The following is a 25,361-nucleotide window of genomic DNA, read 5'->3' as shown; positions in this document are numbered from 1 at the left end:
AATGGTCACCTCCTAAGAAAAAAGGAAAATATCCTTATTCCACATTCTTTATTACAGGCAAGGGGCTATTTTAAAATATTGTCATAGACAGTGGAGCTTCTCCAGGCAGCAGAACAAACCTGCATTCTGTTGATCTGGCTTTCTCCTGTTTTCTGTCCAAGAAACTACCCAGATAGAAGACCCCCGGGTGCAATGGCGGCGGGAGCAGGAGCACATGCTCAAAGACTACCTGGTCCTGGCCCAGGAGGCGATTGCTGCACAGAAGGAGATCTGCCAAGTGAAGCAGCAGAGGCTTGAATTGGCCCAGCAGGAATATCGGCAGCTTCATGATGTTTGGGAGCACAAGCTGGGCTCTCAGACCAGCCGTGAGTACTGAGTGAACTCTTAACCAGTGGCTTCCCCTGTCATGAACCCGCTAGGACAGTAAACGTGCACGAGGCTGCTCCTCTGATGACTGGGGTGTTATGCCACGTCACTCTCCACGTTTGCTCAGTTTGTCTCAAAAGCAGTCGCTGCCCCACACCTGGCTGGTAAAGGCTGATTGTTGTGGGACACTCTTGTGGCTGGCTCAGTCACTGGTGTCAGTGTGCAGCTTTTTCAGTGGGGGCTTCAAAAACTGTGGAAAAAATGTGGTGGTTGGCTCTGTGTGAAAATGTGAAGTTATGTGGTATTTTTTTTGGTTCCCTTGTTTAAAATACAGAAACAAGGCAAGAAGGGCCATCTTGGGTAACATTCCCAGGCCTTTCATAGTTTAACATCCCAGTTGAGTGGCTGTTTTGTGGAGCTGAGGGCCTGTGTTTTATGCCATGTAAAAGCCAACAGTGGTGGATTGCCTCTTGTGTGTGAGGAACACTGTTTTGTGCTCTATATTCTTTATTGCACAGGAAGCATCAATACCTGTTGTTTCAAGAGTTGGTGCAGAAATGGCTATAGAATGCCATATATTTCCTCCTCACTTACTAGTTAGGAGCTGGAAAATGTCCAGAGGAGGATTTATTTCCTACAAGTATTCCAGAAATTTTTTTGTAATCCTCATAATTGCAAACTTTCTGTGTTCTTGCTAGCCCCATCAGTGCACCTCTGTCTCCCTGCTTCACTCTTGTGAGTTATGTCTTATGGTGGACAATTCCACTGGTTAATCCTGTGCCTGATGTGAGAAGATTTTAAGTGGTTTTCTGTCAGCTGAAGCATTCTTGTTTGGCAAGGGTCCCATCCATCATCTCTGAAGTACAATTTTTAGTCTTTACTTAAGAGGACTCTACTTGAGTGCTGGTGTAGCAGAGCAGTACACTAAGAACATGAGTTACACTGGTGTGATGTGATCTGTCTTGAGAAGTACAGCCAAACTGAAAGAACTAGAACTGCTTTCCCATAGGGCATAAACTGATGGCTGCAAGGATCAAAATATCTCCCTTGCCTACAGCTACCTCTAACAACATTGTACATTGGGGAGATTCTGTACCTTCTGAGGCAGAAGGGGTTTAACCACTGCTGAGAAGAGAGTTCTGCTCTTAATGGGACATTAATTTAATCCAGTATGACACGTTGTGTGGTTGGTTTTGTCCTCAAGGCTGTGAGAAGGTTTGCGTTGCATTTTTCAGTTTCTTGTCATTCTTTGCTTTTTTTCCTAAACATTCAGTGAATTGTTTTGCTCAATGAGAAAGTCTGAAAAAAATAATTAAGTAAATCTTCATGCAATGCCTGTCCCTTCAGTTCTGTTAAATGCCTTTGGACATGCAGGAAGCCACACTATTGAATGGAGTGAATGTGTTTGGGAGTTTGAGTTAAGTGTGTTGTTAACCTGGAACAAATCCAGACTCTGGAGATGCAGGACTTAACTCAAACACTTGTTGTGGAGTACTTGACTGCACCGTTGCCTTTCCCTGCCTGTGAGAGATCTGGAAATTTGGCAAAAGGCTTACACAAGCAATGTGTGGGGATCTGGGTGTGCAGGAGTGATGGGGGTCTTGCTTTGTGCTGGGGAGGAAGGTAAAGCTGCTAAACTGGGTGCTGTATTTGTTCTAGTGCTCTCTGGCTCATCATCAAGTTCCAAGTATGACCCGGAGATCCTCAAAGCGGAGATTGCTACTACAAAATCCAGGGTGAGTAGTACAAAGGGACCTTTGCTTGCCATGAGGAACCTTCAGATATTTCCAGACCTCATGGCAAATACTAAAAGGGGATGCCAAAGCAGTTGGAAGAGCTAATGTTGCTATTTTTAATCTAGGAGGCGATTTATCAGAATTTTCAAACGTTGCAGTCTTGGGATTTTGAAACACTTTTTTTTCCCCTTAGACTTTAGACTTCCTTGGCAGCTGGCAGGACATCCTGCTGCACAGACACGCTGTGGGCTATGTGCTGGCTCCTGGTTGTGCCCCAGCACTGGAGAGCTGTGAGTTCTCTCCAGAGACTGGCAGCTGTTTTGTCCTGGGCTCAGTGCGGGTTGTCAGCAGTGGCTGTGTGCGCTCTCATGCAGAGCCCAGTTTGGGAAGAAGAAAGGACTAAAGTAAAGTAGGTCAGTGTGGCCTCTGTGGAGGAATATAAAACAGCAAGCTGTAGGGTCAGTGGATTTACAATATGTGTTATCATCCTGCTGTGTTACTCGTGCAGTGGGGCCTTTTAGTTTGGTATCTTGGAGGGTGGCTTTTGTGGAGTGTAACTCCTGTTTTGGTGCTTAACAGTTTTTTTTAATGACTGGGAAGGTTTTAAACATTTCTGAGTAAAATTGACATGTGTTTCATTGTTGCCTCTCTTGAACTTTTCTTAACTTTTCTGCTTATGAGGTTGGAACTTCCCTTGAGCCCTAATTCCCTGGTATAATAGTGTGTGCTGGATAAAACCCTAGCCAGTGATAAAGTCCTGATGAGGATGCATTTAGGGCTGTTTGCTGCTGTTGAGATGAGCTGATTATCTGGAAAATTTGTTTAGAGTACTGTCTCCACTGAATAAATTCTGAATTGAATGGGTAGTGCTGTACCTAAGTACCCATATAAGATATCATTCTAAAAATGTGACACCTTGCTGCAGGTTAATAAACTCAAGAGGGAAGTAGCTCACATGAAGCAAGAGCTCCAGTACAAAGAGCATGGATTTCAAACACTGAAGAAGTAAGTGTGTTCTCAAGATCTTATTTTCAGTGCAGAACATTTCTGGCTTGCAATACATCCCCCACTACATTTATAAATAGCTGCCTAAATAACGTAAGCTGAAATATGTTGCTGCTGATATCTTTAGGCATATGCAGCTGAAAGCAGTACACAGCCATGGGGGTAGTTGTCTCAAATCAATGCCTGTATGTGATTGACCACGTCAGAACTGACTTCATGGCAAGAAGATTTTGAACCAGGATCTGGTATTCAGTTTTACTCAGTGTGGCTCAACACAGATGACACAGCACAGCCCATTGTTTTGATTATAAGAGCCATGGATCTAGAGCACTGAGGAAAAACCTGAGGGGGAGTGTGAGGGGAGGAAAAGTTTCAGGTACTTACCTTTGTATGACTAGACATCTGGCATCTCTTAAAGAAATATTTATTATAAATGTCAACTGTGGTAGAATTCCTTGGGGAAAAGGGAAGGATGAGGTGGTTTGTAATTAGGTTGTGAAAGCAAATACATCTGTGCATGTGAGTCTGTGCCTGGTTTTTGAAATCATGACTGAAAATAAGGTAATTCTCATAGATGCCTAAGCTGATCCTCTCCAGCTTAGGAACAAGGCAGCTGGCAGCAGTCTGCCCAAACAAACCCTTTTGGGGGGTTTGTGTGCACCTTTGTCCTCCCTAGGGAGTCAAAGAGATGATGATATGGCTAAAATTAGAATTCTGAAGCTTAAGGTACTGCTGAGTGGAGTAACTTAGGCAGTGATGAATGGGGTTCTTTGTTCCTTCTCTTTTCCTTGTTATACTTTGGAGTGTGTTTTTCTTAAAAATTCCTGTCAAGATGCATGCATCTAGGATGAATCAATTAACTGGATGTTATAAAGTGTTAGCTTATTGTTGTTTTTTTTTAATTTCTATGCAGAATTGACATGAAAATGTCTGATACCCAAGGTGGCTACAAACTTGATGAGGCACAAGCCATTTTAAGTGAAATGAAAGCTCTCAAGAAGGCCATCACATCAGGGGAGAAGGAAAAACAAGACCTCATTCAGGTATTGAAACAAGATGACTTTATATTATTTTGTCTCACCATTGCTGGAAGATTGAATTTCTGAGAAGTAATTTAAGTATTTTGCCTTTCAGATATGTAATTGAGATTTTTATTAACACAAACTAGTTCTATGTTGTGGTTGGACTGCAGCCTTTTAGTTCTTCAGATCCTGGAAATAAGAAGTATAAAACATAACAACTAACATTAATAAGCACTTTCTTAGAGATTAGTGTTCATCTCAGGGTTTATTGGTTAAGAATGAACCCTGTGGCCTTCTTGGTCTGCCATGTCCAGCTGAGAGCCTGTCTGTCCAGGCAGGATGGTGTTGTGGGCTCCTCCAGGCTGTGGGAGATGCCGTCCAGCCGTGCCTGAGCTCCTGTTTGTGGGGTCTGAGTGGACTCAGCAAATATGTGGTTAATCATGTGGTTAGGCTAAAGTTATGCAGCTGCTGAGGTGCTTTGAGTAGGGGTGAGCTCACCTCATGACTTTTTATGGGTTTAGAGCCTGGCCAGGTTAAAAGACAGCTTTGTGAACGACAGAGGATCCCAGTCAGACCTGTGGGCCAGCAGCGTGTCTGTGGAAAGCTCCAGCCCTTTGCTACCCCGGCAGTACCTGGATGTCAGCTCCCAGACAGATGTTTCAGGAAATGTGAGTAATGCTTGAGAAACCCTGTGCATGTGGAGACATTCCCCCTGAACTATGTGTAGTACTGCCTTAGTGTGAGTTTCCAGGCATGGGCAAGTTTCTGTGGAATCATGCCTTCTCCTGGTTTAAACTTCAGCGTGACCTTCATTTTTGTGTGCAGTGTTAATGGATCTCTAAGGGCAACCTCATGTTTCCCCACACTGTCTCTATGAGAACGACCCAGGTGGGAATAAAAGGGAAGGAAGCTTTTTCTTGCTTCTTATGATATAAATATTCCCACAGCTCTTTATAGCAATGATATGCTACGAGACAAAAAACTACAGCTACACGTGGGCCAAGCTCTAATGAAGACTCTTCCCTTAGGAGTGTGTTTGGCTTTTATGGTGTTACAAGTGAGAACAGTGGTGTATGTGCAGATATTTTCATGCCATCAGATGTGTAGAGCTCATAAACCTTCAGTCCACGTGTGCAACAGGATCATAAGTGTCAGGTGGTGCCAGCCTTGGTCAGTGCTGTGGGTGCATCTTATTTCTCACAGGACAGCACAGAGCCTCTCCTGTGAACCTTTACTTAGACATTTACAGCCACTTTCAGTCAGGGCCACACGTGTTAGTAAAGATCTGCAGGTTTGGGCATGATGGAGTGTACCTTGTCTTTAAGACTTTAGAGCCAAAGCAAGATGTCATCCCAAACCAAGGGTGCAAACAGCATTTTAGAAAAAAAGATTACAAAGGTATTTGTGTGTGCATGGAAATAGAACCCCAAGATAGATGTGGTAGATTTACTTTTTTTCTGATAAACTAGGCCAAAAAGAGCCTCTTAATCTTGTGGGGTTTCAAGTATTTGAAGAAATCATGAAAAAATGTAATCAAAGGTAGTGTGTTCCTATTCTGTGATGGGTTTAACTAGGAAATGAGTTTGAGAAGAGAAAGTGTCACTTGTAACCTCATTGGTTTCAACAGAAAAAACCAAAAGAGGAGTGGTTTCTAAGTTGCTGATGTTATATTTTGTGTCTCAGTTTATTACCAGCAGCAATAACCAGTTGGCTGAGAAAGTGAGATTACGCCTGCAGTATGAAGAAGCAAAGAGAAGGTAATTCTTTGGACCTTTTGGCTGTCACACAGCTTATTCTGAGGATATTTCACTAGAAAAGGTGCCACCAGATTGAAACCCAGCAGTACTGCTAAATAAATATGGTAATTTTTGAGCCAGTGAGACAATAGGCTTTTCGGGCCAGCGTTATCTTTCAAGAAATAAATAACCATCCTAGAAATTACTAAGACATGACTAATACATGAAGAATTCAGTCTGGCCACACCTATGGGGACATAAGTGGTTTTGCTACCTGTTGCCAATGCTTCCCCATTCCTAATAAGGAGACTGTACTGCAAGGCATCTCCTTACCTTATTCAAAATGAAATGAATGTTTGCATGGCTTGAAGGCTGATAAAGAGGAAGCTATATTGTGTTAACACCTAACATATCAAAATATTGTCAATGGCTGCAATTCCAGAGCTTATCTGTAAGAACATAAGTTTTCACCCTTGCCCTCTGATCTGAGATGAATGGAGAATAGATTAAAAAAATTCTATCTACTTAACAGGCCAATTTAAGCAAAAGGTTTCCAGGATTTACTTTTTTGAAAGATAATAGCTAACACAACTGTGTAGTTAAATGAGAAACCACCAAGCATTATTATTTAGACTTTGGCTGGCCTAGTCCTTACAGTGATGTAACCATTGGTGGTGGTGACTTTTTCACTTTTAACTGCTCTAGAGGGACTTTGCAATTCCAGAATAACAAAGTTCAGATGCTTGGTACACTCTGTACTGGGATATATGCAAAGAGAAGGATTTTTCTCCAGCCTCTAATTAGAAATAAGAGCTTTAAGACTGAGATTACTCATAATGTTCTCATTTTGGTATATTGGCACGGCCAATAGGCCATGTTTCTCAGTGGCATAAAATCTGATCTGTCTGTGGCAGTTGTCAAAGGCTGTGAGTGCTCAGCTGCTTCTGACACAAACTTACACTGTTTTTCTTACGTGGAGCAGTTTCATCAGAACTTTTTGTTTTACCAGTCTAAGATTTGCCAAACTACCTTGACATTGAAATCATGCAGTGACTTTTTGAAACAACATGAAAAATATTATTCCTTCAGATGCAGTGGTTAATTTTTCCTGTGTTAAAAGTGCTTTTTACTTCTAAGCTTTGCTGAAGACTGCAATTTAATTCACACTGATCTTACCTCTTCAGTGGTAAGAGGAATGCTCTTACTTTAGCCTGTATCTTTTCCAAGGAGGGGCAAGGGAATAGTGGCAAACGTGAGAACATAATCAATATGCTCTTTAAAAAGAGTCAGAACTTTATATAAAGGCAGTGCAGTAGTTCATTTGAAGTAATGATGAAGGGCATACACACATCTTGCAATTAGAGAATATTTGATACCCATTCCCCATGTCTGTCTTAGATTATCTATAGATTTTTCTCAGAGTTTAAAAAATATTATTATGAGGAAAGATGGATCTGAATGGATATGAATGATTGATGCTAAAATGCAAAGTTCTCCAGCTATCAGAGCACTGTGGGTTTGGCAGAATGTTTAGTAGGAGCTGCAGAAACAAATACCTTGACTGCTTTAAAGCTGGAACAATACTATGGATATAGTGACTCACAAGGAACCTTCTGTTCCTGTGAAAATTCTTTCTTGTGATGTTAGAAGTGTTTCCTGTCCCCACAGCAGCATTAAAATGTTTCAAAAACTCAAAGAAGAGTAAATGCTTTGCCCACACATGTACTCTGAAGGAACCAAATGGTGGAAATACATGTGCCTTATTAGCTCTGCATTTTCTGGAAAGGTAAAACTGAAGGCTTGAAATCAAGATGATCCCATATTAATTAGTTTAGAACTACTAGATTTGTTTTTGACTGTGGCAGGCTGTGTTTACACCATTGTTGGTGGACCAGACTAAAGGCAGAGATGTAGGTGAATAATTTGATGGCCTTCACTACACCAGATCTGTCAGGACACAATTCTGCCTGTTCCCTTACCCACCACTGAAGCAGGAAAACCCTAAAGCAGATAATGTAAAACCTGCCAGAAAAGGACACAGAGAGAAACAGAGGCTGATGTCAGATAGGATTGTTAATTACTGGTTGTAGATACACATCTTAATGTCCATTCAGTGGAGATGCATGTGTGTGTTGAACACTGAACACTCTCCAAAGAGACTAAAAATTTTATGTGTTGTGCTTGTGTTGCATAATAATAGACAGTACTAACTTTTCCTGGTAAAGAAAAAAAAAACCAGACTTGATATGACAATGAATAAATCATCTAACTGCCTTTTCTAGGTAAAAAGAAAACAGTGAAATAAAACTTGACCTTCCTGGTCAGTATTTCTTCAGTCTTGCAAGCTGGTGGCCATTCAGAAAGATGATGTGACCTGAGCCCAGCGTAGGAAACCCAGCCTGGCTCAGCAGTGATGCAGTTCAGACTCAGGCAGTGAATTCTGGTGTGTTCAGCCAAGTGCCTGCAAGGTCTTCCTTTTGTAATGGTGCTGCTTTATTGGAAAAAATAGAATACATAAATCTCCTTTTAACTGAGAAGGGCAAAAAGAATGATCATTTACCAAAGGTAAAACCTGAGGTTAGTTTAACAAAGCTGTTAAACTCGGAAATGCATAGAGAACAAATTCCCGTGGAAAAGCCATATCCATGCAAATGTATGCCAAAAGAGATCAGATTAATGCCAACCAATCCTCTTAGACTCATATCCCTTCAAAATGCACAGAGGAATTCTTGGATTATGAATTAATGCCACTGTTAATTCTTCGTTGGAGCACAGTATTGCACTTAATCAGGCACTCAAAAACAAAACAGCTCTTAAGAAGACCTAAAAATAGTTGAGCTGAATATCTATCAATTATGGAACTTTAATTAGAGTGAACAACCTGCTGTGGGAAATGGGTTTACAGAAAGTGAGGCTTCTCTTCAGAAAGGTGATCTCTGCTGTGTCTCCTGTGACAGTGGAGGCAGGTCGGTGTGTGTGAGCCTAATCCTTCACAGGCTCTCTCGGGGCTCAAGTTCCTCTTGGCCTCTGCAGCTTGGAAGACAAAGCTTTATTCTTCAAGGCCATTCAGGAGCCATGTAGCTGCTGCTGCCCAGATCTGCATCTTATTGCTTACCCCACACACTTTGATTTTGCTGGTTGGCACTGAACTTGCTCTGTGCCTGCACGTGTGCTGGTTTGCTGGGGGAAACAGCACTGTCCTGCACTTCTGTAGCATAAACCAAATTCTAGAAAGAGGTGAACCAAGATTAGTGGCTGCAGCTGTTTATTGTGCCCAATTTAAGTCCAGTAATTCTGTCACTAGATCACAAAGCCCTTTGCAAAGGGAGATGAATATTGGACGTTCATTTTACACACACAGTTCACTTCCATTTCTTATGTGTTTACTAAATCCAAGTGAGAGATTAACCTGAGTTAATCACATGAAGGGGCACATATGCCTTAACTCTCTGGTCTTCAGTGAGATGAATTACTTTTGCAAGTATCTTACCTTACATTGCAAAATACTTTTTCTTCTTGTTTGCCCATTCTGCCCTTCCCATTCCCTGCTTTCCACTTGATATTTTTGATTGTGCAAGTTCCAGAAATGCGAGTTCCTGGTAATTCTTATTCAACTTTATCTGTACTATGGTTTCTCACCAAACTGCCATGATCACCCTGTCAGGTCATGGAGAGTTGTAGGTCAGTGAGTGCAAAGGAGGAAGCTTCCTTGGCTGCCACAAGCTGTGCTGTCAGTCAAAGCTCTTGCTAAATTCTAGATCTGTATTGCTCTTGCTTTTAGTCATCATCTTCCTGCCTGAGCTCATGTGGTGTGGTGCTGAAGGACTGGTGATTCAGACTTTAAACTGAAATCTGGAATGATACCTCTAGTGAAAATAGACTTAAAATTGGGTGCAAGCAGGAAGCTCTGGATTTAGGTGGTGTTTTATTGCCTCTCTGACTCCTCACATTTGCAGGTGCAGGGTGCCCCAGAAGTAGTGTAGCTCTTTAATGTGTCTAAAATGTTTATTGTTGAGTCAACAGGTGAATGCTTCCAGTAGCAGCATGGAGACATGATTAACTTCCTCATTGTAAAGACAAAAAAGAATTCCTAAACTTTTGAGTAACCACTGATCTTTATCTGAATCATATATGGAGAGTATACAGTTCTTTTCCATAAAGCTGATTAAAGATCAGATATTTGCCACATGATACTCTCCACATGAACTACAGTGAGGTCATTGGCTGTAAGGTATATGGAGCCCCTACAATGTATCTGATAGCTTTTTCTGAGATCCAGAATTTTTTTTATATTATTCCCTGCCTGGTGGACACTGCAGATTAGCTAGAGACTTAGTTTTCTGTTGGGAACAAACCTGAGTTAAAACCCTATTCTTCACGTCCACGTGCCAGGGGTTGTTGTCACTTTGACAGCATTTTGGTAATGGGGACCCAAGGGTGGTTGTCCCTGGGCTGAGATTCTTCTTGTGGTGCACCTTTGTGTGTCTGGAGCAGGAGGTCAGCTACTCTGGGAATAACTGCTTTGTTGTGTTGGTTTTTTTTGTCTCCAGAATAGCAAACCTGAAAATCCAACTGGCTAAGCTTGACAGTGAGGCCTGGCCGGGCGTGCTGGACTCCGAGCGGGACCGTCTGATACTGATTAATGAGAAGGAGGAGCTCTTGAAAGAACTGCGGTTTATTAACCCCAGACAATGGACTCGAGGGGAGGTGGAGAGACTGGAGATGGAGAGGAGGCGCCTGGAAGAAGACCTTCAGGCAGCCAGAGACACTCAGAGCAAAGCTCTGACTGAGAGGTAGGTTAGTGGGCACAGGACAGAGTGTGCCTTGGTGGGCAAGAGGTACCCAGGGGCAAGCGGCAACATCCCCTGGCTGACTGCTCAGAGCAGTGTGCCCTTGGATTCCCAGGACACTCCTCTTAGAAGGCTTCTGAAATCATCTCCCAGACAACCCACCTGCAAGTCTTACTCCCCCAGTGGGCGAAAGGTTGTTGTTCCTACGATGGATCCTTTATAGGAATGTGAGAAATGCTCAAAATAACCCAGTGTGGTGCTAGTGCAGTGTAACGTTTCTGTATGCAGCCAGCACCTCACAGCAGCTTCTACACTTGCTGTGCAGTCTGAGGCTTGGTAAATGTCAGCAGATGGAATTTTAAATTTTTAAAATTTGTTGTTTGTTCTCAGCATCCTCGTATGTGAGTCCTGTAGGATCTGGTATTTGACAGGGCTGTGGGACTTGCACGGAATATCCTGTGAATCTAAACTAGCTGAAAAAAATGCCAGCTATGCTCCCTAATTTTACTTGTGTTGCAGGGGGAGATCTCATGGGGATGTACAGTGAGGATGAATACTGCATTAGGCATTGCCTGCAGGTGTTTTACAACCTGGATGTATTAACGTGGGTGGCTACAACAATGTTTCTGGTAGCTGCAGTCTCTTGAATATGTATGGAATAGGCACATTGCATTCACTCTGTGGCTCTGTATTTTCATTTCTTCTGCATGGTCTGTGTCCAGATGACACCAGTTTTTTATATAGTCTTTTCATGGTTTTATCATGCTGGAAAAAATATAGACATCTCAGCTGCAAGACTTTTACCAGCCTGAAATATCAGTGGTTTGACGAATCTTTTGGGTCTTAAGATGAACCCTTTCATTTGGGATTTTTAGGAATATGGTGATGTTCTAGTGTGCCAAAGAAATAGCATATTTCTGGGAAGGATTTTGTGTCCAGAGACCTGTTAAGTTGGGGTGTGAGCACCCGAGTGCTTTGTCTCAAACCAGTTCAGGTGTGAAATAAAGCTGAGATGTTGCTGAAGTCAATAATTCATGTAGAGCTGTAATGAGATGGTTAATAACTAAATCATGTAACCCTTAGTCATCCACAGACCTTAGTGAAAGGAAATGAAGGCATTTATACATTTATCAGCACAGTAACTATAGGAATGCAATAATGAATAGTGAGTAAAATTTGCTTGACTCTTTTGAGCCCTGATCCTAGAAACATTAACTTTTATGGTGCTAGCTGTAATTATTTTCCCCTGTTGTGAATGTTTTCAGGATTGAGTTCCACATTGTAAGAGTTTTTGAAGTTGGTAAACGTTTACACATCTCGACCAAATTCTGTCCTCTGTTATACTGTGTATTCTTATTAACTTTTGTAGGATTTCACAGGGAAAAAAAAAAAAGTGGATTTTATCTTTAATCTGCATTTTAAATAGTAAATGCTGCTTTAGCTCATCTTTTTCTTCTGTCTTCTCTTAGATTGAAGTTGAGTAGCAAAAGAAATCAGCTTGTCCGGGAGCTGGAAGAAACAACACGATTAGTTGCAATGTTGCACACCCAGCTGAAAAGGTAGGTGACCTTTTCCAGAAGCTGTAGGTGCTTTAACTGCCTTTCTCTGCTAACAATTTCATCTGCCAGCTGAGAGGGCTGCAAGGCCTTTCAGTAGTGACCTAAGAGCCCTGTGTAGGCAGTGGAAAGAGAAGCCTCGAGGATCATACATCAGTTTAGATGGATGCTTTTCACTGGACTGAATAACCTGAATAACTGCCTCTGCCTGACAGCAGGAGTTTGCACAGTCCCTTCTGCTTCAGACATGTAACATTTAGGTGACCAAGGATAGCTGAGATTTTTTCACTACAGGTTGAATTCCTGAAGTATTATATTAATGAAGTATGTTAAAGACAGCTTAACACACATACAGCAAGTGAAGTGGATCTTAGTAATGCAGCTACATGTATGAATGTCATGACTGTATTTCTCTAAATTATTTCCAAATGTGCTGTTGCTTTAAGTGCAGACAATGTATTGAGAGATCCCTGAATCTGTTGTGATCCATAAGGTTTCTGCAGTCAGAATGTGGCCTGGTAGTTCAGGCTATATTTTTGGAAAAGCACAGGATTACTGTTTCCAGACAAATTGCAGGAAGTAAGGTCAAATCATCATTTTGCTAAAACTGTGTTTTTATTGTTCTCATTTTCAAGAAAGTTCGATGGGTTTTTTGTTTGAGGTTTTTCCTATCAGTGTGTACTGAATTTGCTCTGTTTGTAGCTTCTGCTCCACTTGGATTCTGTTTGATTTTGTGAAGATGACACCGAAAAGACTGGAAAGACTGCACATGTCATAGTGCAAGACTGACATGTAAATAAGCCACCATGGAGAGTAGCAATCTGTGAGGCTTTTATGCAGTGGAAATGCATCCTATTTTCATTTCACCTAGCTGATTAGGGATCTTTTGAGGTGACCAAGAAGCATGTGAAACTAATTTCTTCCTAACCATGTGCCCAGTGTTCTTGGCATGCTCCTTCAGAAGAATAAGTGTTTGTTATTAACCCCATAATGCAAAATGTCTGGCATTCAAAGCTATGCACAAAAGGAAGTCAAGCACAGTTTTTTGATAGGGAAAAGATTAACTAAAACCCCCTCCCTTTTCATAGTGAAATACACTGAAAAGCTGTAAATTTATTAGACCTTGACAGATCTACATATATTGCCAATATGCAAAACCATCTCTCATGTTTCAATTATATTTCACTCAGAAGCTTTTTTGACCAAATGTGATGCAGTACACATCTGTCATACAAATGCAGAAAACATCTTGTGCCAAAATTATACAAAATACAGCATACTTGCCTTTTCTCTCATAAGGTCATGGACATAATTACGCAAATGTAGCTTCCAGCTTTTACCCCATAAATAATAAATAAGGATTTATTAGGCTTATTAACATCTCACTGCTTTTCAGTGGGGCAACTTAAGCCACTTTTACATATGCAGTGATTTTTCAGTAGCTAATCCCTATCTGAAGTGAGGGTCAGTAATGAGCAGGGTCTTTAATATCCAGAGCAGGAGTGTTGGTTTAAATGGAATTTCTAGAGATGGTACATGTTGTAGTCACTACTGGAGTATTTGTTGGTCTTCTGAGCAGAAAACTGTGCTGTGGTGTCTGGGCTTTCTCATCTGAACAGACTTCTGTTCGGCACCTGCTTAACATTAATTTTGCTGTCAGTTATGTTCTGAACCTAGAACTCTAGGGATGAATAATGTGTGTGAACTGATTTCACAACCCAGCCCCAGCTCTTTCCCTTGCTCTTTTGGCCCTGTATTCCATGTAGCAGTCTTTCACGTAGGTAAATCCTGCCAGTTTTCTGGGAGCTGCTGGCTGCTGTGATCTCTGAGGGCCAGTTCCAGGCAGCTGTGATATTGTCTTTTGGCTGCAGATCCAAAATTGAGGCAAATGGAAGAAAAAATTTCCAAATGGTCAGACAGTTCATTGCAATAACTTCATCTTCTTGCATGGGCCTGGCTGGTTTTTGTGCTTTGAAGATTAACAGGAACCAAAGATGTTTTCCAGACGGATGCGGGAGGAGGATGGTGTCACTAATTTTAATTGATTTGAAACTGTTCATTAGAGTTGTTTTGGCTAAACAAGGGCTCTTATGGGTTTGATATGGTGAGCAGAAAAATGTGTATGAATGACACTGTTTTTATTGAGAAGTGACCCAATGTTCCTGCTGCGTAGACTGTGGTTCTGGATTGCTGTGGGGACTAATGCATATGGCCTGAGCTAACAAAGCAAAACCTGTGGGCTTGATGACATTCCAGTGTTTTCAGGAGAAATTACAGTGTAATGGTTTTCTGACTTGTTTCCCCCAGTCTCTCCACCAGCATGCTTTCCCTCTCCTCGAGCAGCAGCCCTGGGTCTCTTGCATCTAGCAGAGGATCTCTTGCCACCTCCAGCCAAGATTCATCCACCTCAGCCAGTTTCACTGATCTCTACTACGAGCACCTGGAGCAGTTGGAGCAGTTGGACTCAGAATATCAGAACAAGCTTGACTTGCTCTTGGAAGGAGCCACTGGGTTCAGACCATCAGGCTGTATCACCACTATTCATGAAAACGAAGTAGCAAAAACTCAAAAAGCAGATACCACGAGTCGTGTTCAGGCTCTGAGATCCTTGTCTGGTACTCCAAAATCCATGACATCACTGTCTCCAAGGTCATCTCTCTCTTCTCCGTCTCCACCTTGCTCTCCACTGGTGATAGACCCACTCCTAACTGGTGATGCCTTTTCAAGCCATATGGATTTTGATGATGCAGAGATAAGTACAAATCTCTCAGAACTTACCCTAAACACTGGGAGTGGCAACTGTAGACTGGAAGAGCCTAGAGCAGGAGATAAACATCTAGGTCAAGGTATGCACTGCATGCATTTATTTTTAATGTAGTTCATAAAGCCCTGAGAAGCAAGTGTTTCAGAAGCTCTCTGTCATCTTGATATCTTTATGTTGAAAAGTGTTTTCAGCTGTGAGTTCTGTCTTGTTTGGGAGGAAGGGTTGGTATTTTAATTTGTACACAAAAAATGCTGCTGATCTGATGAGTCTTTCAAAAGACTGTATTTAGGTGTGTTTTTATTGTACTTACACACACGTGTGCACAACTCACAGGGATTTGATGTGCAAATATAAATGGTTGTGGTGGTATTCCTGGTTTAATTTGGCACTAAACTATTCAGAATGTCATCTAGTGTTTTGGGTCTGGGAGACACATAATGCCATATTGACACAAACTTTTTGACCAAGCTTTTAAGGAGGGCTGGGAAAACCATTGAGCTTAATAGTTAAGAAATTATAGTAATAATCCTTCCCTTCCACTTTGGAATGCATAAGATCTTGCCCTGGTTCCCAGTAAATCAGTGGCAATGAATTTATTAATTTCAGCTGAGCAGACATGTCAAGGCTGTGCTTGAATTCTGATGTTTTGAGGCGGGTGGTCTCTTAGCAACAAAAACGTGTGTAGATTGTGAGTGTGATAAAATAAGACATTTAGAGATAGTGGATGTTCTCATATATGCATATGGCTTGTTGGTGGGTGGGGAGGGCTCATCCTTTTTTAGAATGGTGGATGGAAAGCAGGAGACACAGTCAGGGCACAGTGCTGGGGCCTGTCTGAAGCCCATTTGGCTGTAGTTGGGTAAAATCCAGTGAGTGAAAGGACTGGATTTGTAGCTGCAGCGAGAAAGAGCTTTAAAGACAATATAAACTTGCAAGCTATAGTCCTATGAACCAGCAGTGCAGTTTGTTTCTGTTTTCACAGGATTATAGAACAGCCTGTGCGAATAAAGGGAACTAGTACCATGTTATCACTGCCTTCTGCATTAAGGAGGCTGACATTATTTAAAACACAATAAAAGACACGAGTGCAAATCTTCCCCTTTGAGCTACCATTTTCCTAAAAGCAAGAGGTATTATGCATTTGAGTAGGAAACACTAATTATTCTTATTAGAACTGGGCACTGATTAGTTTTAACCTTTTTAGCTCTTCAAGATTTGCCAAGGCTGTTAAAGTGAAAGCTCAGGTGTTAAGCAGATTAAGTGATTACTGCTGTTAGCCAGTCAGCAGACAAAATAATCACCATAAGTAGTTTATTTCAGGGCAATAACGAGATGAGGTTTTACTCCTCAGGCATTTTGGGAGGGGGGATGGTGGTTCAGTGTAACACTGGAAATGCAGTGGCTGGATCTGGGGTGGTCAGTCCTGGGCAAAGCACGCTCACGTGTTCTGTAAGCAGAGCTCAGCAGTATATATCTGAGGGATTTGCTTTGTCTTTCTGTTAGAACAGAACCTCTGCTGCCTTTGGGACTGAAATAAGGTTTCCTTTCTCACCTGAAGAATAACTGAGCAATTTAGGAAAACCTGAGATCTGGCAGAGTCCTGCATTCTCTGATTAAATGGTGTGGATGTGAGGAAAGTGCATGACATGGCTCTTCAAAGCTTTGTCATGGGGTCTCCAGGAGAGCCCAAGGAAGGGAAAATGGCAGGAAGAGAAGAGCAAACTTTAAATTCTTGATATGAGTGGGGAAAAAAAGGTGGAAAACCACAGGTAGTGTTATCTGCCTGCTTGGAAATATGGAAGAGGGTTGAGTCAGTTCTGAACTCTTCCATAAACTTTCTTATTAGAGTGATACCTCTTCACAGAGCTAAGGCTAAAAACTGAAAATCCAAATTTTGTATTAATTAGCTGCATGAAAGAGCTTAAGACTTGCAGGGCTGAGCTTCCAAGTCCTTTGCAAAAACAGGAAGGAAAAGGATGGCTGCATGATGAATCCTTTTCAGGGAACTATTCCTCTTAATTCAGGTTTACACTTTAACACTCCACTGTACAGAGACTGACTTCATTGCTGAGGTCTATGCACCCTCTGTATTCACCTCCCTTGGCCTCGAGGTGCTCAGGAGAAGTGGTAAAAAATGAGGCTTTTTGGGTTGAAAGGACTAGATGGCAGTGGTAACTGAAGGAGAAAAAGAGGTTAGGTGTGTGGAGGCCAGCCTGTGATGCCTTTCCCAGTAAGGAAACCTCATGCAAAGGGGTTCCCAGAGCAGCATTTCTGAGAGTGGTGTGTAGAACTCAAACAACCTGATCTAGAAGTTATTTTCATATTAAAACCATGGACTAGGAGGTGCAAAGCAGCACTGAGGAAAGAAGCACCACAGTTTTGCCCCTGCCCACACACCTCCAGCACAGCCTGTGATCCAAAGCACAGCAGGGACCAGGCCCTTGCACAGGGCAGGAAGGAGGATGGATTAAACTGTGAATGCCACTATCAAATGGATCCACTTGTTTTAATTACTGTGTTACAGATGCTAACTTCTATTTATGTGGATTGCCCTATGAGGAAAAGGTCTGGACATTTTATTTCTGTGATAGTTCTATGGGAATACCAAGATGAAAAATTCCATTTGATGATAGTGTCAGAAAATCCATGGATAAACGGGCCCAAATGACACAGGTGTCTCAATGGATTGGTGTTACCTGTAGCACCCTCTACTGTTGGCTGTAGAACAAATCTTTATGGTATTCCATAACCCTATGTTGAGCTTGCACACTTTTTCCACCATTTTATTCAAAGCTGGTTTTAATTCTTTGAGTGGCTTTGCGAGACTGTGAAAAAAACCCCAAACCCCAACAACACAAAAAACCATCCCCAAAACCCAAAAGACCAATCAGAACTCAAACTTGTTTTTTAATAAAGAAAAAACAAGTGATGGAAACCATATATTGGTCTGGGGGCAAGTGCCCTGACAGTGAGGGACATCTGGGAGCTGGGTATGGCCCAGCATTCCTTACCCACATTGGCAGATGGAGTTCTCCAGACTCTTGGCCAAAACTTCTCTGCAGAAATGTTCAAGAAAAGATGCAGAATTTACAGAAGTTTCCAGGGCAGTTTTGTAGCACAAGGAATTTACATGAGATAACACCTCTGTGCAAAACTCCTTGCTTCACCTTCCTTCCTTTCTCTTACCCATCTCCTTTTCCCTGCATTCCTGCACGTGGCTGCTCTTTTAAATCTTAGAATATCTCTTTCTCTCCATGTTCAGCTAATTAACCTGGTCTTTGTGGACCTGCCTTCTGTCCTGTGTACACTAACCTTTTGGGTTTAGGAGTAGTCATGGGGTGGGTTTTTTTGCTGTTCTCCCTCCTTGAAGCTAAACTTGGCATAAGCTCTTCAGGCAGAATATGCCTCTCCCCATAATCCATACTAGGCTAGAGCTTGGTCAGCAGCTTTTGCCCAGCTGCTACTCTCTGGGTGGCTGAATCAGAAGGTCTGCTGTCTGCTTAAGAGTGACTTGTTTTATTGGTTCATATTTGTAAGTTCATTGGAACTTATAAATAAGTTCACTGGAACACACTCAGCACAACCTCTGTGTCACCTCAACCCATGGGTACACTGCTGCAGGACCCATGGTTCATTGACATGTGATGAAGCCCTGCTCTCACCTCCACCACACAGGCTGTTCCTCATGTTTTCCTGAGGCTTTCTGTTCTCCAGGGCAGTCGAACACGTTCCCAGAGCACTCACTCCACAGTTGCTTCTGAGCTCAGCCCACCCCACCCGTGCCCTCTCTTGTCTTCAGAAATGTGCCTGTTGCTTAACAGTACTCGGGTGGGAGGAAAAAATGCAATTCAAGGGGAGGAGAAGAAAAAAAGCTGCTGCTTATTCAGAGAGTTCATTTTCATTACCACCCACTTTTGGTTTTCCCCTGTGCTTTTCTGACAGGTATAAATACAGCTGGAGGGACAGCACTGAAGGTGGCGTGTGTGTCAGCGGCAGTGTCTGATGAATCTGTTGCTGGAGATAGCGGGGTGTACGAGGCGTCTGTACAAAGGTAGACATCAGATCTCTCTCTAGGATGAAGCCAATGACTCAGCTTTGCACACAGAGTCAGCTGGAATACTGCTGGTTGTGACCTATTTTGTAATTCGGCAGCTGAAGTTCTCAATCTCGGATTCTGAAAAATCCATGAGCAGGTTGAATTTGATTATCAAAATGGCCCGTGCTTCCCATAATAGCAGAAAGCAAGCTCACAGAGAGCTGTTTGAACAGCTGGTCTGTTTGTGGAGGTGCTGGTAAGCTGTGACTGCTGCCTTGGTGGGGGTAGCAGAGCCATCTGGCAGGTGTAAAGTTCCCCTCCTCTCAGTCAGCCACTCTGCTGTCAGTGACAGCCCTCAGTCAGTGGGAGGGGATTTGGGATGTCTAAGGAAAACAGCAAGGCACCTTGGAGTGCCTCATGGATGTGTACATGCTGTGATGCAGTTCCCAAGTTCTTGGAACCAGTATGTGACTCCTGCAGGACTTGTCCCCCTGAGGACAAAACTTGTCACTGGAGCTGGGAGTCACTGCTCTTGCTGGGTTTGTGAACCTCCCATACTGCTTGCTCAAGCTGTCTGGGGAGCTTTGAAAAAAGTTCACTGGAAGGCACTGATCTTGTTGGTACCTGGTTTAGCTGCTCTAACATGGGTTTTCCTCCTGTTTTTATTAGCACTGAGGGTCATTAGTTGCAAGACACAACTGTAGAAGCAAAAAATTGCTCATCTCATATTCCCCCCATTCATTCATTTTTTTCATTAATTCTCTAGATAAATGAGTAATTTTTATGTTTACAGCACAATTCACTTTGACAAGGAAGTGCAGTGCTTCTGTAAATTAGAGCTTATGGTTCTCAACCTAGGCAGTCAGACAGTTGGGTGTCTCAGAGCCCCTGTGTCCCCTCGAGGGGACAGGCAGCTCTGTGGAGAGGGGAGGAGGGATGACATGTGGCAATTACAGAAGGCATCCCATGCACACTCACATGTCTGATGTTATTTAGTGTTGTTTGGGTTATCAGTTTACCAACCTTCATGGTGACTTCAGTGCCATTTTGATGCCTGTTCTAGATGGTCAGGGTGGGATGTGCTTTCCATGTGTCCTTTGTAGCTGAAAAGCAAGGAAATCCAAGAGAATGCTAGGTAGTAATATGGAAAATAATTAGAAGAGAAGAATGCTAATCCTGTTTTCATGTGCTACAGTGTAGCCTCTTGAGTCAATTAGACAATGAATGTAGTTTTGGGGACTTTCAGTGCATAAAACTTTGGAGGAGGAATACATGGGGAGGAAAATGATGCAGAATAGCTGTTTCCAGCAAGACCAGTCAGTGTACTCTGTCACTTTTAATGTGCTTAAGGCAGTTTGATTTCTTAAAGAAACAAAGGAATTACTTAAATCTAATAAAACTTGAGAATTTTTGCTGTCATGATTCAGGACAGGATTGCAGTTGTTAAGTCTTATTTCTCTTGCTGGGCAGTCAGCCGTTTTTACTAAAATCAGTCAAGGGAACCCTTTAAAAATCCCCCACTGCCTTATTTTTGCAGTCTTTGTGTGGCTTTTTTTTTTGGCAGTGAAGAGGGAAGACATATGACTTTCTGCTGATAAGCACTGTAACACATACCTCTAAGGCTGATTGCACTTACTTCTTAAATGAGCTTTCTTTTAGCTGCTAGTTGTACAAAATCCATATCCCTAACCCCTGAATGGCAGGGAAAAGATCTTGTATCACCTAAATGCAAACACTTCAATAAGAGGCAAATCAAGTCCTTAATTGTCTTTGATTCCTTTCAGACCATGTGTGTCAGAAGTGATGGTGTTTGACAGTGATGACACAGAAGCAGTTGGGACAGCTAAAGTGCAAATTGCAATGAGGTAAGCGTGGCAGGTTTTTATTGGATTTCCCTTCCAATGGAAAAGAATGATAGCTGGGATTTAAAAGATGGTGCTTTCTGTGCTGTTTTCTTACCCTGTTTATCCTGTCCTATTTGTATTAACTAACTAATGCCCTCTTGGTAGTGTAATTGAGAAATACACTGGGCTCCAGGAGGTTCTTAGGACCAGTTACCCTCTTTTGTGTCACTGGAAATCAGCTGGTGTTAGTGTGTTATGAGGGTGCAAAGCAGCAATGGGAGCACTGAGTGCTGGGCTGGAGAAAGCCTTTTGCTGGCTTGCAGTGTCCTTAAGTGTCCAGTTTGTGGGGGGAAGACTGCTGAGAGTAAATGGCAGTCACAATCACTGACCACACCTGAATCCCAGCAGTGGGTAAGGCATAGGAGGGCAGGCACAGAGGCATCCTCCTTAAAAGACTTAGCGGAATTTATGTGGGATCTGAGGAAAAATACGTAACACAAAACTCATTTGTCGTGGCCAGCCACAGTAAAACAATGATTACCCATAATACCTTCACTGTTGCACTTGCAACTGTTTTTACTTGTAACTTGCCTCTATTACAGTCACTATATAAGGCCTTTCAAAAAGTTTTAGTTACAACACAGCAATTTAACCACACCTCAGGAAAAGCAATGTATGTTAAGTCAAATCTGTAGTCCGTTGTATCTGAATTAAATTCTGGGTGTTCTGGGCTGTTCTGTATTCTGATGCTCTGGTAGCAAAACTTCATGTCATATGCAACTGGTTTTGTTTTAAATTATAGGCAGTCATGGTCCCATTATAGTGTTGTCTTGTTTTTAAATTTTTTATGTCATTTGTGTTAATGAAACAAGTGGAACGCTCATTCATGGAGTGCAAGGCAGACTCTCTAACAATAATGCTTTTTTGTGTCTTTCCAATTCAGATATGATGACAAAAATAAGCAATTTGCAATACTGGTCATCCAGCTGAGTAATGTTCCAGCACTGCTGTTACAACAAGATCAAAAAGTGTAAGTGGGTGATATAAACACACTTGATATATTTGTATTGGATTCCAGCGGGAATAAAACTGACACTGGCTTATGGCTTTTCACACTCTTAAATATTTACTCTTTCTGAAATGTTTGTGTACTTTGTTATGCGTAGCAACACTTATCAACTCCAAAGGTCTGTATTTGCTAGGAAAAGACTTGCCTGGAATTAGCACTAGCTGGTGAGGTTTAATTGTAGCAACTGCATGGAGTGGAGGGGGGGTGTTAATTCTGCTGCAGAACTCTTTCTTGGACACCTGCACAGGTGCAGGTGTGGGAAAATGCAGCTTCTACCAGACTCATTCTGGACACAAGATTTTTAAATTCAGCTGTGTGCTGACAAAAATTTGATTCACTTTTGCTGTTTCTACCTACAGAAGGGTGTGACAAGTTGCACAGGTGTAAAAAACCACGTAAAACAATGTTTTTACCACAATGTCTGATGACAAGATTCAGGAGGACGAGGTCTGTGGCAACTCCTGCCACTTCCCATCTCTGGTGCTGTGACGAGACCTTCCTTTTTTTTCAGTTGACTGATCCTCCAGGGAATAGGATAGGACAGGGATGTCCATGATGACTCTGCCTGACAGCTGTGTGGAGCTGCCCAGCTGTAGGGCAGTCCTGACTGCCATGCTGTTTCCACAGGACCATCCGTGTGGCTGTCCTGCCCTGCTCGGAGAGCACGAGCTGCCTGTTCCGCACCAGACCGGTGGAAGCTTCAGACAATCTTGTGTACAATGAAGTATTTTGGGTTTCCATCTCTTACCCGGCTTTGCGCCAGAAGACTTTAAGAGTCGATGTTTGCACTGTAGATAAGTCTCACCTTGAGGAATGTTTGGTTAGTATTCAGCTCTGTCTTAATAACTTTGTGATTGTTCCGTCTTTTTAATTAGACAGAATGTTGCACTCTAAAGTATGGCAATTTCTTATTACATAAGTGTTCTTGATAATCCTTGGCTGTATGGTCTGTCCCACATAGAATTCTTTGCAGTAACAATTTGGATCAGGAAAAAAAATTATTAGATAAATGACTTTGTCAGACCACTAGATATTTCTTCTCTCATGACTTGATGTCAAACTCTAACTATTGTTCTTCCTTTTGGAAGCTTTTATTGTAGTGTAATTGAGAACCAATTACTTTGGTTTTCGAATGTATCAGGTTATGTACTAAATGTAATGCAGTAAAAAATGACAAGGCAGATGAAGAGGAATGGAACCTACAAAGCTAAAACATGTGGGGCTGGGCAGTGACTTTTGTCAGCTTTGCAAATTTCTTGAAAGGGTGTCTTCCTCTCCTGTTGCTTTCTCTTTTTGTTTGAAGGTCTGGCTGTAATTTATCCTGGCTGCAGTAGCCCTGTTCATACTTCTGGATTCTTGTACACTGCTGTAGTGAAACACTTCTTACTTGGAAGCCCTAGACAATGCTAAAACTAAACATAAATAAACCATTACTAGTGATGTTGAAATGGGGTAAACAGGCAATTTTTCTTTTTGTCAAACTTGCCGAAGTCAAAAAGTCCTGGATTTTCACTCTCACTTCTTCTGATTGGTGAGGTAGTTGTTCATTTTAGTATTACACTAAAACTGTGGGTTTTCTCTCAATAGGGTGGAGCACAAATCAGCCTTGCTGAAATATGCAGATCCGGAGAGAAATCAACCCGGTGGTATAACCTCCTTAGTTATAAATATCAGCAGAAGCAACACAGGAAAAACAAACAAGGAAACAGTCACTCTGAAGTACCCTGCACTGAAAAAACAGTAAGAACAACTGCTTTAATCAAACAAGTCTCTTCTAAACAGTACTAACAAGAGAGACTGTTAGAGTAGAGGAGAAGGGAAGGCTGGTGTGTTTATATTTACAACTTGAACATGTTTAGTGCAGCAAAATAATAAACATGTCGATTACAGATATGCCCTTGTCCTGGGCTAAATACTTACTGAACCCTGCTCCTCACGCAGCTGAGGGATGTGGTGCCTGATCTGGTGTAAGTGCTGTGTGAGCTCTTGCCTGTCTGCCCACCAGGCAGTTCACTTTGCTGCAATGAACTTGCTGGACGAGTCGAGATCCACTTACCTTTGCCCACGCATGGCATGGAACAGGCCCAGCCTGGAGCTGCTCACGTGCACGTGCTGGGGGAGGTGGGCCAGGAGTGCTCACACAGGCTGGGCTCACACTGGGTGTGCAGTGGGCTGCTGGAACAATGCAGGGCTCCCTCCTGCCCCTGGAGGAGAGCAGGGGCTGTTCTGACCTGAAAGGCTGGGCACTGTGCAGTTTGTGAGAGTCATTTCTTCACAAGAAGCCTCTTGCTCTCCTCAGGACTCTGTCTCAGCACTCTTAGAGCAGACAGCTGTTGAACTGGAAGCTGTGGAGAAGAAGCTGGAGGAAAGCAGAAGCACTTTAACTAGTGGAGAGAGCTGGTAGGTAGCATCCCACCATCTTAGTGTTGTGGGGTGATCAGAGCATTTGGATATCCATGTGCAGAGGAAGAGCAGATGATTCTGAGCTGTGGGAGGCTTCTTCTGTTTCTGTTTTGGTGAAAAATCCTATTTATTCTGTTCTGGAGGCTGTGCATGGAAAATGAGAACAAAGCTGATAAATGTTGAAAATAGTCAACGGCACTATGCTAATTTTGTTATTTGTTCAATGTTCTATGGATGTCCTGAAAACTTCACTGTATAGTGCAAGGCTTTGCTTGAATATTAATTTGGCTGTTGTTTAAATAGTTCAGATTTCATTAATGAAGCCCAATATTTGAAATAAAAAGTAAGCCTGGCCAATGGGGTTGATGGAGAAGCCTGCTGTGATTTCAGATGAGCTAAAAAGGATGTCAAAACATTGCTTCAGTTTTGTCCGGCCACACTTTTTAACTGAGATTAGTGGCATCCCGAGAGCTCCCCTCAAGATGCACTCACCTTAAGCCCAGACCACATGGCTGAACCCTCAGCTTGCTTCTTTTGAAGCCAGATCAGGATGAAGTTTTTGGCTGTAATGTTGCCTTCTGGTGCAGTTTCACTCCAGTTTGTGTAATCCCCTGGCTGCCTTGGGGATGTGTTTGTGTCCAGCAGCTTACAGGAGGTAACTCCTGCTGCAGCACCACTACTGGCCACAACAGGCCAGTTCAATAACAAAGCTGTTCCTAACAGGCAAGATGAAGAGGTTCCTGATCCAGAAGAACAGGACGAGATCAGTGAAAATGAAGCAGAGGAGGAGGAAGAATTCTGTGCTGGAAAATCTCTGTGGGAAACAGAAGAAAGTCTGAATTCCCAGCTGCACGTGGAAATAGCAGAGAAGGTACAGTCAAAGGCCTTTTGAACAGAAAGATGAGTAAACCTATTGCTCAGCTGACAGGGTTGCTGTTGAAGTGAGCAATTATTTCAAAGTTCATCATTGATGATTAAATGTTCTATCTACCCAAAATCTTTGTAAATGACTCTATGTGACCATTTTGTCTCAC

At 42.4% G+C, this 25,361-nt stretch overlaps 1 protein-coding gene across 1 annotated transcript in view; it reads left to right on the top strand.

Annotated features, from left to right (window-relative positions):
* Window positions 1-25,361, top strand: part of WWC1 (WW and C2 domain containing 1) — a 66,489-nt gene that overhangs the window by 36,371 nt on the left and 4,757 nt on the right. The window contains exons 3-18 of the mRNA XM_051793449.1: window positions 162-365; window positions 2,026-2,102; window positions 3,028-3,107; window positions 4,021-4,150; window positions 4,651-4,797; window positions 5,813-5,886; window positions 10,416-10,658; window positions 12,125-12,214; window positions 14,519-15,057; window positions 18,918-19,026; window positions 20,796-20,876; window positions 21,799-21,885; window positions 22,552-22,744; window positions 23,512-23,664; window positions 24,224-24,324; window positions 25,051-25,198. Coding sequence (XP_051649409.1) covers window positions 162-365; window positions 2,026-2,102; window positions 3,028-3,107; window positions 4,021-4,150; window positions 4,651-4,797; window positions 5,813-5,886; window positions 10,416-10,658; window positions 12,125-12,214; window positions 14,519-15,057; window positions 18,918-19,026; window positions 20,796-20,876; window positions 21,799-21,885; window positions 22,552-22,744; window positions 23,512-23,664; window positions 24,224-24,324; window positions 25,051-25,198 — 2,456 coding nt within the window. The remainder of the gene's footprint in view (window positions 1-161; window positions 366-2,025; window positions 2,103-3,027; window positions 3,108-4,020; window positions 4,151-4,650; window positions 4,798-5,812; window positions 5,887-10,415; window positions 10,659-12,124; window positions 12,215-14,518; window positions 15,058-18,917; window positions 19,027-20,795; window positions 20,877-21,798; window positions 21,886-22,551; window positions 22,745-23,511; window positions 23,665-24,223; window positions 24,325-25,050; window positions 25,199-25,361) is intronic.

This window comes from Manacus candei, unplaced genomic scaffold, assembly GCF_025592945.1.
Source record: "Manacus candei isolate 608988 ecotype Guabito, Panama unplaced genomic scaffold, ASM2559294v1 h1tg000037l, whole genome shotgun sequence".
NCBI lineage: Eukaryota > Metazoa > Chordata > Aves > Passeriformes > Pipridae > Manacus > Manacus candei.
This window is presented reverse-complemented; position numbering and strand designations above follow the sequence as displayed.